The sequence below is a fragment of the Diprion similis genome, chromosome 3 (genome assembly GCF_021155765.1).
Source record: "Diprion similis isolate iyDipSimi1 chromosome 3, iyDipSimi1.1, whole genome shotgun sequence".
In the NCBI taxonomy this organism is placed as follows: Eukaryota; Metazoa; Arthropoda; class Insecta; order Hymenoptera; family Diprionidae; genus Diprion; species Diprion similis.
The window spans coordinates 18,869,950-18,884,330 of NC_060107.1; the positions used below are offsets into that span (position 1 = coordinate 18,869,950).

General features: G+C 44.2%; 4 protein-coding genes across 4 annotated transcripts; all 4 read left to right on the forward strand.

Moving 5' to 3' along the window:
- The first annotated feature begins 7,744 nt into the window (after positions 1-7,744).
- Positions 7,745-8,968, forward strand: LOC124404734. The gene has a single exon (XM_046879068.1). The coding sequence runs from the start codon at positions 7,745-7,747 to the stop codon at positions 8,966-8,968; it is 1,224 nt and encodes a 407-aa protein (XP_046735024.1).
- On the forward strand, positions 8,965-9,814 carry LOC124404735. The gene is made up of 2 exons (XM_046879069.1): positions 8,965-9,091; positions 9,138-9,814. Exons 1-2 carry the CDS (start codon positions 8,965-8,967, stop codon positions 9,812-9,814), a joined length of 804 nt encoding a protein of 267 aa, XP_046735025.1.
- A 16-nt stretch (positions 9,815-9,830) lies between these two features.
- LOC124404736 lies at positions 9,831-10,745 on the forward strand. The gene has a single exon (XM_046879070.1). The coding sequence runs from the start codon at positions 9,831-9,833 to the stop codon at positions 10,743-10,745; it is 915 nt and encodes a 304-aa protein (XP_046735026.1).
- Positions 10,746-10,862: 117 nt separating this feature from the next.
- LOC124404737 lies at positions 10,863-12,926 on the forward strand. The gene has a single exon (XM_046879071.1). The coding sequence runs from the start codon at positions 10,863-10,865 to the stop codon at positions 12,924-12,926; it is 2,064 nt and encodes a 687-aa protein (XP_046735027.1).
- The last annotated feature ends 1,455 nt before the right edge of the window (positions 12,927-14,381 follow it).

Consider the following 14,381-nt stretch of genomic DNA (forward strand, 5'->3'; position numbering starts at 1 on the left):
AGTCGATTTGTTATTTATAATATTATCAATATAACAAAGCCAAAAAATCCTCGTGTTGACAATCTACATGTCAAAATACTGAACATATTATTCGGCGTGATTGGAAACCTCTCGGTAATCAATTCAAAGTAATCAATTTATATATTGTATAATCGGAATGTCTAGTGCTTTTAAGAGAGCAGAAAATATATCTGCTACACTATACCTTATTAAAAAAATCGACTATTTATGGTTTCAAAACTCAAGTTGATGATATGGTTCCAACTGACGAAAAAATAATACATTTGAATGAAATAGGAACATTTTCCTCAATCTCTGCAAGCTTATAACTCGTCAATGCATGAGTGTCTGATGAGAGCAAAAACCCATTTTTGTAGGGAATTGAACGCTGCGCAAAGAAGGTCACTTATAATTTTTTGATATATTCACTCTTTCAAAAATGAGTTAAGGTCAAAAGATATTTAAGGATCTTGAATAACTTTGAGAAGAGTAGATATATCAAAAATTATCACAGACCTTTTTTCTAGAGAGTCCCATGAAGTAAATACTGGTGTACCGCAAGGCCCAAATTCGAACCATTGTTACTTGTTTGATATGAAAATGATCTATCAAATGATATGCCGGAAGGCACAATTACGTCTTTTGCTAATCGTATTGCTGTTAGATCCACTGATGGTCCCAGCTCGATAAGAAAAGTATCAATTATCTTCATAAACTTTGTTACTGGCTTGCACTGAATAACCTATATCTGAATGTGGCCAAAACAATTTTCACGACTTTTGTCATTTTTTTTTGCAAGTGTTCCTAATGAATAACCCATGTTATCCAATATGAGTGGTCGAAACTTAACGAGAGTTGAAAGATGTATATTTGGTTTGAATCTGAAATTACACAAACACGTTGAATACCTTGTAAATAAGACGAAATATTTTGCATGTTCATTTGATCGAATATACAAAATGTACACTGAAACCAGTGGAATGTTATACTACGATTTGGAAACTACGACTTGAACTTGGCAAATTTTCTGGAATTTTATCTAGAACTGAATAGTTATGTGTTTGAGAATAAGTGTTCTCAAAGGCAGCCCGAGACGGCTGTCGCTCGATGCGGACTAGCCCGCTCTCCCACGGTCGCCGAGGACGCGCCTTTACACCGGCTTCTCCGGCAGCCTTTACACTCTCATTAGTCTCGCGCTCAACACGTGTTTCAAGGTGCTCAGTGAAAACTTGTTTCTCTTGTATTTAATCATGTAAGAAGGCCGCTCAATTGATTAGTACAATCACGAAGTCTTCTCACCTGATTAATATAATCTAACGTCAACTCAGTGATTAATATAATCGTAAAGACTCGAAGTGAAATACATTGTAACGTGGTATTTTATACCCCGTCACATGGGTTGAATATCGCTCTCCTTATTTCCAGAATGTCGTAAAAAGTAACGAAAACACGTCTGGGGCCAATACTCCAAAAAAAACAACTAATTAATTTCTAAGTGAGACTTAATTATTAAGCTAACTCCTGTCTTTTTTTTATCTTTGTATCGCACTACGAGAGCTATCTTCAGCGACACCGCTTCGAAGGAACTGAATATCGCGAAGCCGAGGTCACGTACCGGGTCAACAGCCAACTATCGTCAATTGCAACAGATCGGATACCGCAAAGTCAACTTCAGATGGATGCCTACCTAGGTTGCGTACAGGGTCGTGCGTGAAGCACAACGACGACCTCCGATCATTTAGACTTATCGGCCAGGAGCCGAACCATCGCTACAACGCCACTGCCGCATGGATGCATCGTAGACGGCGTACAGGGCTGTGCGTCAAGAACACAATCAACCCTGCCGTCGCGGTACTTATCAGCCTGGAGCTGAACCAGCATAATATTTACTGTCTCGCCTACTATACCGCAGAATCGTAGCTGTCTACAAACCTACGATTATCGAAGGACTGCATCGGGAGGACGAGCCCGAGAAACAGTGGTGGACCACGCCGGACTGATGGTCCTAAGGATGGGAACCCTGCGTGTAAATCATCACCATCAGGAAGGCTCGGTGCAACAGTGCCGTAGGGCCCGCACCGAGTTGCAGTACCGGAGAGATAGTCAGCGCGGGGAGTACTAGCACTGCATAAGTTGACGACGCACCAATTTCGAATTCTTGCAAAGTATCGATACCGCAACAATGTGAGTAGGATCATTCTTCTCGTCGTCGTTCCTAGATCTCCGCACACATCGATACCGCAACACCGTGAGGGGTAGACCTTCCCCTCTCGCGAGGACCGCAAGCAGCTGACCATAGCCCTCCCACATATCGCTCGACGGATCGATAATTCTCTACAGGACAACGTGGGAGGAGAAGACACCCAGGAATGGACTATCGCCCATCTACACCTGTTGACCCGTACCACGTGACCCTCTGGCCCAATTATCGATCACCGAACAGCGGAAAAGGATCACGTGATGAAATCTCGCCGAAAATCGACCGGGATCGTCAGGATCGCCGCTCGTCTCTTCACATTCTACGTTCAGCCTAGTTCACGACTAGACTTGTTTTCGCTAACGTTATTCTCGCTATCTTTATATTCTTTCGCTAACATTTCAATTCAGTGCCTTCTATCTTTCCGCTTCTCGACTACCTGTCTACGCTTTTCTTCTATCTTTTATTTTCGTAAGTGAGGTTTTTCTTCTAACTATTTTGTGAAGCCACGAATTTACTTGCTTTATATCTTTTTCTCTCTTTTCTTACCTATTATCGATTTTCTCTCTTTTATCTCGCAGTTCGCTCTGCGTGAGCCACGTGGGCTCGTATCGTATTCTCTTCTTATCTCTTATCTTATTCTCTCCCTTATTATCGAATATTGCAAGTAATTTCGCGACTGGTTAGTTTACTATTATTTGTAGTGACTAGTATCTATTTCCTTGATTTATCTCGTTTGAATGATTTTCTTGATATCGCTGACTAGCAGCGCCTTACTTATGCTTTCGTAAAATATCTCTGAATACCGTATCTTATTCGAATCTCTGATTTATTGTGCTCAGTAGTGATTGTTACATCAACTAGCCTATAAAGTCTCTAATTTTGCCTCTTATTTCTTTTCTCGCTATCTGATATCTATTTTCTCTCTGTATCTCTTTTATAATTTCTCAAATATTGTTTCTTTGATTTCTTAATATTTTACTGATTTGAATATTACCGAATATCTTTCTGATTTAATTATTATCGAATATCTTGGAGGAATTATATCGTAAGCGTACCGCGTGCGCGATCTTATATCGCTGCGCGGTATAGCCGTTGTTCTCTTTTGACATTGGAGTATTGTGCAGTACCGAATAACACCTTTTTCACCGCTTCCTTTGCTAATACCGCTGTTACGTAGTTTGTCCGTAGACCTCTAGTTTGTAATATATCGCATTATAATACGTTTCTCTCTATAATACCTGTTCTTGACACGTCAAGATATCTATTTCTCGTTCATCGTCATTATAATATTTCGTCGTATCGCCTATATCGCAAGCTAGAACCTACGTATTTCTTTAATTTCTCTTGTAATTTCTATCGTAATTTCTTCTGTAATTTATATCATACCTGTTTTATATTATTTCGCTATACTTGATTATTTCTGACTTCGCTTCAAATATCGAATTATCTAACTGACTTGTAATCCTTGCTTTTCTATTAATTGTAATATCTCTTGTTTCCCGATTAACTATAATATCTTTTGCTTTTCGACTAACGATAATATCTCTTGCCTCTTTTGCCAATTGTATTCTCGTATCTTCTATCTATTATCGTGCCTCATTATTGTTACACATTGCTGCGATTATTCTGTATTTCTATGTGATCATATCTTTCTCGCCATACTATGCTATTTGACTTGACTTGTGACAATTAGTTTAAGAACCTTAGATTGTGCATTGCATGCTAGCCTATTTCTTATCTGCTTTGTAAACTTTGTAACGTGGCATTTCAGAATGGCTCGTTACAAGGCTAAAAATCTAAAGGAAACTACCGAAAACGCGTCCCTGGCGGGGTACTCCAAGCAAGCTCGATACGATATAGGCGAAAAATACTAGTTACTAATATTTTCTGTACAAATTTTGTAATCCCGCGCTTCGGCGCAAGCTAAACAGGTACCGCGACCACGATCATCGAGGGATCAACACGTTTCTTTGATTCACCGAGGGATCGACAACTACCGAAAACTACAGTTCCAGCTACCGACGAATTCAACTACCGTTTCGTAATCATGAATCTCCCGTACAACTTTGAATGCCTACTTTTTCGGATGCCGTAAGTTCGACATCAAGGGCAGACCGCAGCCTGTCGTTCACCGACTTACCGGCCAGGAGCCGGACCGAGCCTAAAACACTACGTCCAAAGTTGATAAAGCCCTCGTCCTGAGGATCGACGCAGCCTTCCTGTCAGTAAGGGCTACAATCATTGTGAGTCATGGTCCACGGACGATGAGGTGCTATAAGCCGCCGTGTGACTGCATGGTCTTCGTGATATATCGTGGGCAGTTGGCCACTGCCTAGACGACGAAGCCGGTGGAGGCAAACAATGTGGAGTTGCACTCCATCCGGTAACCTTCCGGAGGTAGCCTACGTACCTGCCTTCGTGGAGGGAACCCCCAATGACAGGCAACCTGGACCGTACGACGCAGCAGACGAAGAAAAGTACGTGTGATGTCAACTACGCTCATCTAGCGGTAATCGTCGATAACGCGTAGCCGATATTCGCCAGAGGGATGACCCAATTATGGTGGGGATTGAATGACCACCGAAGGGGAAGAAGAATCACCTGACGACACCGGCGAGATCGCTGATCCGGACTCCGAACTCTGCCTATTCTACGCTCGACCCGCCAGGAGACTGCTTCGAATATTACTCTCGCTACTTTAGACTTCCTTCAACTTTCCGTATTCTTCCTCTATCTTTCCTGTTCCTCCTTATCGCTATCGCTACCGTTTATCTTTTTCGCACCCAATATCGTTTGAATATTAGCTTCTTTCCTTTCCCGTAACTTCAGCTCCTTCCTTCTTGCGCTTTAGCTAAGTTTATTTCAAATATAAAATCAGTGCCTAATCTCGTCGCCGACTAAGGTAAGGCTTTCGCCTTTATATCGTACCGTTACGAAGTTGCTCTAATTTCTGTTTCTCTTATCGTATCTTAATTATCGTTTTGATTGCATCGAATGATGCCAGTATCTTTGTGAATCATGGTCCACGGACATTGAGGTGCTGTAAGCCGCCGTGCGACTGCATGATTTCGTTTCGTAATTAATTTCCGAAAACTATCGTGAGCGACCTCGTAACTACCGAATATCTTTTGCATTTCTGAATTTTCTTTGCTTAATGCTTATCTTTTGTATCTCTAATTTTCTTTGCTTCTCGTAATTTTATGCTAGAAACGCTTGTGTAATTTCTACTGTCTATCGCTATCGCTATCTTTACTTTTCTTACTAGTATTGCCTATCGCTTTGTATCGTATCGCTTGTTTTATATTATTTGCTTTGTGCATGAAATTTCATATCGTATATTGAGCTACTTGGAGTATAGCTGAGCGTAGATTAAGCCGCTAAATACTACCGCACCTTTGTTTTCTATCGCTTATATTGATTTACATTTCTTATTACCTTGTAATATTTTCTTGTTTCCCGAATATCGTACTTCTGTGTTATCTTAAGTTGCTTGTTGTAACCAGGTGTATTTAGTGTATTATTTTTACTCTGCAATCCCTTCTCTAAACCTCTCAATCTCGTATAACTTTTGTATTTTCTCTCGTTATCGTAATTTCGGATTTCCTTGTTAATTTAATATCGTAATTTTGACTGTTGTAATTATCAAACCGCTTGCTGTGAATAGTTCTTCCGAATAAGCTTCCGATATTTGTGAATCGTATATCATTGTCAATCTTTCTCGCTAATTACCATTTGTCGTAATTTAAATAGTATTTTCTTGTCACTATAGTTCTAAGCTACCGTCAATTCCGTCAACTACCGATTTTCGCTAAAGTTTCACTCTTGCTTTAATGTAACAATTCTCGTAGTGCCGCTTCTGAAATTTGGGTAAGATCACGTCGCCCAGTGACGTCTAGTTTGAGTAGACTTTTTGCATTATATCGCTTCTCTCGACCTACGATTAATTTCTTTTGCCAACTATTATTTTGTGCGAATTATCGCTTAGCTTCTTTAACCGAAGATCTTGTAAATCACTCTCGTTGACTAAATATCTTTTGTTAACTTTCTGTAACAAATTGACTAACCTACCGCTTATGAACTGATCAATAATATGCGACTGATTGGCTTGTTAATTTACTTGATTCGAGCTTATTTCTTGGTCTCTTTATTTTCCTTATTTCCGTAACTGTTGTAACTGCCTTTGGATACCGCCACTCTACCAGTTCGTGTGAGTACCTGAGCCTAGCCAGCCATACAACGGGTTCTCTAATTATTATTATCGTATCGTATCTTTTCCTTTCCTCTAAAAATTTGACGCTGAAGCGTCTGGCGCCCAACGAGTATCTTTTCGTATCTTAAATATCGTATCGAATAATTGGAGAATCGCGCCAAAGTGTTAACGGTAAGTCCTCGTCAGAGGGTAACAGAATTTAGCGTCACAACTTGCTGATTGTTATACCGAGTAATAGTGTCGCGATCACCCGCTTCATACCGCTAAATTACTTGAATAATTGTATCGCTACCGTGCTATCCCTGAATTCGCTTTCTCTCTGGCTGTATCTGAATTTCTCTACTTGCTTTTTAATACAATTGATACTATTACCATTTTCTTTAATATTGTGTTTTATCGACTTGGATACGACCCATCCCCTCTACCATTATGTTTACCTGCTGAGTGAGCTGTGCAAAACCGTCGTAGAACCTGATCTATTTCGTCATATCGTATTCTCTAATTATCGTATCTCTGACGCTACTGCGTCTGGCGCCCAACATTTATCTCTTTTTCTAATTATCGTTTATTCCGTGATCAGATCAATACCTGCGCCGTAGGGTAGCGTGATTATCCCTCCCTCAAGAATTATCTCTATTTTTCTTTTTAACTATAATAATCACGTTGCAACATACATTTTCTCTCACTTTCTTACACACTCTCAGACTCTCACACATACATACCTACATACACACATTCTTATTAAACTGTAATTTTGAATAAATAGTGGAGTCATAGCAAATGTTCGACGTCCTTATCATCTTGTATAATTATTTCTCTCATTCCTAAACATTTGGTCCTTCGAGCCGGATCGAACATTTGCTATCTCACTCATTCTCGTGGTGTATAAACTCAGTGTCGTCTCATTCTCTCTCGTGTGGTGCGCGGATTAGTGCCGTTTCGCTCGATCTCGCGTCGTGTCGATTCAGTGCCGTCTCGTGTGTTCGTAACCTCTCTCTGACTTTCTGACTCTTTGACTTTCATCGTGTTGTGCCAGTGTTCCCATTCGAACAATAACAATGCCTTCCACAATGCGGGACGACGAGTCATCGACCAGAGGGTCGACAGATTCGCTGCCGACATTACCGACGGTGCCTCTGCCGGTAAATCCGCCTACTGCTGACCTACTCACAGCTGATGCCTCTCATGATGCAGGCCGACTCACCCGTAGCAGCTCACCGTCCGCGCTTAGTAGCGAGTTATTTTTGCGCGTCAATTCGCAAAATGAATTGATTGAGTCAATGGAGGATATGCTCACTTAACTCACGGAAGATCTCACGCTGGGCGAAGTCACCATGATGCTCGAACAGCTGGAAGAATCTCACCAGGCCTTTCGCAGCGAACATGCCTGGTTGGTTTCGCACTGGCCTCCCGCTCATCCTGACCACGCATACTTTACCCGCAAGACCAACCTTGTCGAGTCCAAGTTGGTACTCAAGGTAAAGCGACATCTCGGGCGTCTCCAAGACAAACTCACTCAGCCCGCTCAACCTGCCGTCTCGACTGAAGCCACCTCAAGAGTCCGCTCACGTTTACCAGAGCTCACGGTGCCGAAGTTCTCCGGTGAGTGCCGCCTGTGGCCGGACTTCAAGGCCATGTTCACTTCGGTCATTGGGTCCAGCAAGGATCTCAGCGAGCTGGAAAAGTTCCAGTACTTGAAATCGGCAGTGGAAGGCGATGCCGCGGATCTCATCTCCAACCTCGCTCCCTCAGACGGCTCTTTCAACTCAGCCTGGCTCCTGCTCATCGCGAGATACGAGAACAAGAGGCTTATTGTGAAATCTCATCTCGAGAGAGTCTTGGCGCTCAAGCCGATGCAGAAGAGGCAAGCCAGCTCATTGACCAAGATGGTCAATATCATCAACCAGACCACTCAGGCTCTCGCGACTCTCACAAATGAGACCAATAATGATTGTCTCATGGTCACGATCGTCTCAAATCTGCTCGACTCAGACACTCGTGAGAAGTGGGAAACTTCCTTAGTCTCGTCTACTGAATTTCCCACCCTCGGTCAGCTCACGAACTTCCTCATTGCTCGTGCTCGTACCTTGGACAGCATGGAAGACGACTCAACGAAGGCTCAGGTCTCGCAGGCGAAGGGTGCTGTGCCAAAACGCAGTGCTGGCCATCACGAAAGCTCATCGAGGACTCAAGCGAGCTCATCAAAGACTCCGCAGACAGCTCAAGGGTCCACGCAGTCAGCTCCTGCCTCGTCGCTCTCATCAGGCTATCCTTGCGACAGCTGCAAGCAGGACCATTTCATAGTGGTCTGTCCACGCTTCCGAGGCCTCTCAATGGAACATCGAGTTCAGCTCATCAAGGAGAGAAGCCTGTGCTGCAATTGTTTAGGGAGGCACAACATGAGAAAATGCAACAGCAAGAGGCTCTGCAAAACTTGCAACGGATCTCACCATACGATGCTGCACGGTGCTGACCTCTCATCCGTCTTCACCTCTCCTGCTACAGCTCGGACCACTCAAGAAACGCCGTCAACCTCTGCAGCCTCGCACTCGGCATGAAGCGAGGTCACCCCAGCCAACTCAACAGACCACGCACCGACCAGAGCACTCATCGGAGCCAGCACGCCCATCTTGCTGGCAACTGCCACAGCAACAATCTTCTCATCTACCTCATCGCACGAGGTACGACTACTGGTCGATCCTGGTTCAGAAATCTCATTCATCTCAGAAGGTCTCGCCAGGCAGCTGAATCTCAAAAGGAGGTATGCGAAATTGGATATCTGGGGAGTGGGAGGAAAGAAGACCGCTCAGACAAAAGGTGTCGTCTCCCTTACCCTGACGTCAAGGTACAGATCAATATCTATCACTATCCAAGCTCACGTTCTTTCAACGGTAACAACCATCCTGCCTACCGGCCAGCTGACTCACCAACCGGAATGGCCCCATCTCAAGGGATTGAATCTCGCCGATCCTGACTTTCTCATTCCAAGGCCTGTAGATGTCATTATCGGAGCTGATGCTTATGGGCAGCTCATAAAACCGAACATTATCAGATACTCAAGCTCCGCTCCCATAGCTCAGCTATCAATCTTCGGATGGCTCGTGATCGGTCCAGGTGACTCACCCATGACGGCAGTCAGAACAACTCATCATGGCATTTCACGACTTTCAGATTCACCCTTGCAAGATCTGCTGACGAGGTTTTGGATCCAGGAAGAAACTCCCACCTCAACTGACTCTCACCTGTCACCTGAAGAGCAGGAGTGCGAAGAACACTTCGCATCTTCTCACTCAAGGGATGGAAGCGGACGATACATCGTCAAGCTGCCACTCAAATCATCACCACCGGTGCTGGGAGACTCATACAGAACCGCTCATCAATGCCAGGGACACTCAGTATGGTGAACTCTACACTCAGTTCATGCGTGAGTACGAACAATCTCAGCACATGATCAAACTCAATGATAACTCTCTCACGAGCCAACCTCATTATTACCTGCCTTATCATGGTGTTCTCAAGCCAGAGAGTTCCTCAACGAAGCTCAGAGTAGTTTTCAACGGCTCCAGCTCCAGCTCTACCGGGTGTTCCCTGAATGATCTCATGCACACCGGTCCAAACCTGATGCTCAACATATTCGACCTACTCATCTGGATTCGACGATACAAATATCTCTTCGCGACGGACATCACCAAGATGTACCGTCAAATCAAGATACATCCTGCTGACTGGATTCTCCAACGGATTCTCTGGATGGATGTGCAAGGATTGGAAGCTCACTATCAACTCACCACGGTCACGTATGGCACAAAGGCAGCTCCGTTCTTAGCGGTAAGAACACTCATTCAACTGGCTCAGGATGAAGGCAGTAAGTACCCTCTTGCTGTCGAGTCAATCACTCATGGCCGATACGTCGACGACATCTTTGGAGGATCCGACTCAGTAGAAAATCTCATTCAAACTGCCAATCAACTCACTCAACTGTGCCATGCGGGCGGATTCCCGTTGGCAAAATGGCATTCGACATCACCAAGGCTTCTTGAAGCCGTCTCATCGGAGCGAAACAACTCATCCACGATCTCTTTCGACGACTGCACCACCAAGATTCTCGGAATACGGTGGTCACCTCAGCAAGACACTCTAGACTTTTCGACCATCTCCACATCGCACTCAAACAGATTGTCAAAACGCCTCATCCTCTCAGAAGTAGCACAACTCTTTGATCCGCTGGGCTTCGCAGCCCCAGTTGTAATCAGAGCGAAAATGTTTCTACAAGAACTCTGGTTGCAAAAACTCAATTGGGACGATTCACTTCCAGAACAGCTGATCTCACGATAGCGCAGCATTAGACAAGATCTCACCAGTCTGGCCAGACTCTCAATCCCACGCTGGTTCAACACATTGTCCGACTCAACGGTTGAACTACACGGATTCTCTGATGTGTCACAATTCGCAATGGCAGCTGTTGTGTACTTAGTCGTCCACTCTCCGTCCACTGGCGCCAACGTCTCGCTCATTTGCTCAAAGACGAAGGTCTCACCTCTCAAGCATCTAACCATCCCGAGGTTAGAACTCACGGCAGCGCTGCTACTCTCCACGTTAATTCATCATGTTTGCGCTACTCTGAACATGAACATTACCAAAACTCATTTGTGGACGGACTCTCAAGTGACACTCTCATGGATCAAAGCTCATCCCTCAAGGTGGAAAGACTACGTCAGAAACCGAGTGACCAAGATTCAAGAACTCACCGAGGGAACTCAATGGAGGCACATCGCAGGCACCTCAAATCCAGCTGACTGTGCATCACGTGGAATAACCACAGATCAGCTCGAACACCATCCTCTCTGGTGGTCGGGACCACTATGGATGACTCAACCAGAGGACTCTTGGCCCTCTGAACCAGAGACCGCCCTCGACGATTTGTGCGCACAAGAAGCCAGGGCCGGGGTCTCACTACATGCATCTCACTCAGTCAAGGAGTATCAATGGGATCTCATTCACCGATTCTCATCGCTCACCAAGCTCTTGAGAATTACTGCTCTATGCCTCAATTTCACCAAGAAGCTCTCAGGAAACCTCAACTCTTCACCAGCCGCACTCATCACCTCAGAAGAAGTAGAAAACTCAAGACTGTTCTGGGTCAAGGCCACTCAAGCAGTCTACTTCCCAGAGGAGCTCGCCCTACTCAGACGACAAGGGCAGCTGTCTCCATCCAATCCTCTCTGCAAGCTCACTCCATTCATAGACAGCGATGGTGTGCTCAGAGTGGGTGGACGGCTAGACAATGCTGAACTCTCATACGATGTAAAACATCCTGCAATTCTTCCTCGCTCATCAAGATTCTCCGAACTGATCATCGCAGACGCTCATCAACAGACGAAGCATGGAGACACTCAGTCAACGCTAGCATTCATCAGACGACTCTATTGGATAATCGGCGGCAGAGCTCCAGTAAAGTCTCACATTCTCAGGTGCGTGGTGTGTGCTCGCCAAAGGGGGATCCGTGCACATCAACTGATGGGCCAACTACGTCTGGCGCGAGTCACACCGTCACGCCCTTTCTCTCACACTGGAATCGATTATGCTGGCCCACTCACTCTCAAGACGTGGAAGGGTCGAGGCTCAAAAACCTACAAGGGTTGGATCTGCGTCTTCGTCTGCCTCACGACATCGGCCACTCACCTGAAAGTGGTTTCAGATTACTCAACCGAAGGTTTCATCGCAACCTACAGACGTTTCACCTCCAGACGAGGAATTCCATCAGCCCTCTACTCGGACTGCGGAACCAACTTCCTGGGTGCTGACGCACAACTCAAACAGTGCTTCGGCGCAAGCTCAGCAGGTCATCACAAAATCTCAACGGTACTGGCTCAAGACAGGACTCAGTGGCATTTCAACCCCTCCGCAGCTCCTCATATGGGTGGAAAATGGGAAGCAGTGGTGAAGTCTCTGAAATTTCACATGAGGCGAACAATTGGAGACGTAACACTCACGTTCGAGGAAATCACTACTCTTCTCACTCAAATTGAAGCAATTCTCAATTCCAGACCACTCGAGCCACTCAGCGATGACCTAGATGACACTTCAGCACTCACACCGGGACACTTCCTCATTGGCACTGCGCTAAATGCCGTTCCTGAGCCATCTCTTCTGGAACTTCCTACAAATAGATTGTCTCGATGGCAATTTATCCAACAAGGGATGCAACAGTTCTGGCACATGTGGTCGACTCAATACCTGCAGCGATTGCAAGCCGTCTCCAAGTGGCATCACCCACACAACAATATTCAGGTGGGCTCACTAGTACTACTCACTGATGAACGTTTACCACCAGGAAAGTGGCCTATGGCCAGGGTACTCAAGCTGCTGCCAGGAAAGGATGGACTCACCAGGGTGGTATCTCTGAAGAGAGCCACATCTACGCTCACCCGACCAATTGCCAAGCTTGCGCTTCTCCCAGTGACGTCTCCAGGAAACTCATCAACACCGGTGCCGATGGCGGGCGGAAATGTTTGAGAATAAGTGTTCTCAAAGGCAGCCCCAGACGGCTGTCGCTCGATGTGGACTAGCCCGCTCTCCCACGGTCGCCGAGGACGCGCCTTTACACCGGCTTCTCCGGCAGCCTTTACACTCTCATTAGTCTCGCGCTCAACACGTGTTTCAAGGTGCTCAGTGAAAACTTGTTTCTCTTGTATTTACTCATGTAAGAAGGCCGCTCAATTGATGAGTATAATCAAGAAGTCTTCTCACCTGATTAATATAATCTAACGTCAACTCAGTGATTAATATAATCGTAAAGACTCTAAGTGAAATACATACATTTTCTCTCACTTTCTTACACACTCTTAGACTCTCACACATACATACCTACATACACATATTCTTATCAAACTGTAATTTTGAATAAATAGTGGAGTTATAGCAAATGTTCGACGTCCTTATCATCTTGTATAATTATTTCTCTCATTCCTAAACATTATGAGACGTATGTATTTTTGTAATTTGGTTTTTAAGTTCGATGTCATACGTTATACGAGCCTTTATGTAGAGGTAACAATGTCACCTATATAGGACATAACTTGCTGTAGCTTCTACATTTGTGAATTATCTGGTATCAATGAATTCCAAATATACGGAATAGCATTTCACAAATTCTGAGAGTATAACAAGAGACAAGAGTAAACTGTCAGGTGTAAGAATAGCTGTATAAAAGTCCTCAGTATTGATGATTGTCTGTCTAAGGCAGTCTAAGTAATTTAAGACTTGAAATAATAGCAACACTCGCAAGTATAAACCGAAGAATTGGGTTACAAGAATTCAATATAAAATATAGAAAGAATTCAATATAAAATATAGAAATACATTCTATGAAAAATTGATAAAAAAAAATTTCTATAGTGAGTTTTAATCATTTTTGAACATTAAATTCAGTCTATGGTCATGTTACTGATTATAAAAATCAGAATGGAATGTGAAGTCTATCAGAAAATTTCTTGAATATTAGAAAACGTTGACTGATCAGATTTACCAGTTGTACCAACAGATAACCGCATTCACCTCTGTAGGATTTTACCGATTTAAAATGTTCGGGTTTGTATAAATAAACTGAATAAATAAGTACCAGGTATGATGTATATAAATATATAATTGTATAGTTGGCTAACAAGAATTATTTACACTCCTGTAGTCAAGAGGATTGATGACTGTTTAGATGTATATGAAAAGAAATTTTAACTAGCGACCGTTTTACTTACCTGTTTCTTGCTGATGATATCACATATGTATTGTGACGTGGCGGGTCTACCCCCCGTCACCGACCCGCACCTCCACTCCCAGGCGGCCGCGTCAAGCGCTCTGAAAGAGCAAGGGAGAGTCCTGCCGTGCCGCCAATGAACAACCAGAGTTAGCTTTAAGATTCATGTATTGTTGCTGATGCTTTTTGTTACTCCCACAACCCATTCTCTGAGGTGA

Excerpts from the sequence above, each read along its gene's own strand:
- LOC124404734 (XM_046879068.1), top strand. The coding sequence starts at position 7,745 with ATGATGCTCGAACAGCTGGAAGAATCTCACCAGGCCTTTCGCAGCGAA.
- LOC124404735 (XM_046879069.1), top strand. The coding sequence starts at position 8,965 with ATGAAGCGAGGTCACCCCAGCCAACTCAACAGACCACGCACCGACCAG. Across the intron at positions 9,092-9,137 it reads CATCTACCTCATCGCACGAG|AAGGTCTCGCCAGGCAGCTG; the intron begins GTACGACTACTG and ends CATTCATCTCAG.
- LOC124404736 (XM_046879070.1), top strand. The coding sequence starts at position 9,831 with ATGCGTGAGTACGAACAATCTCAGCACATGATCAAACTCAATGATAAC.
- LOC124404737 (XM_046879071.1), top strand. The coding sequence starts at position 10,863 with ATGGCAGCTGTTGTGTACTTAGTCGTCCACTCTCCGTCCACTGGCGCC.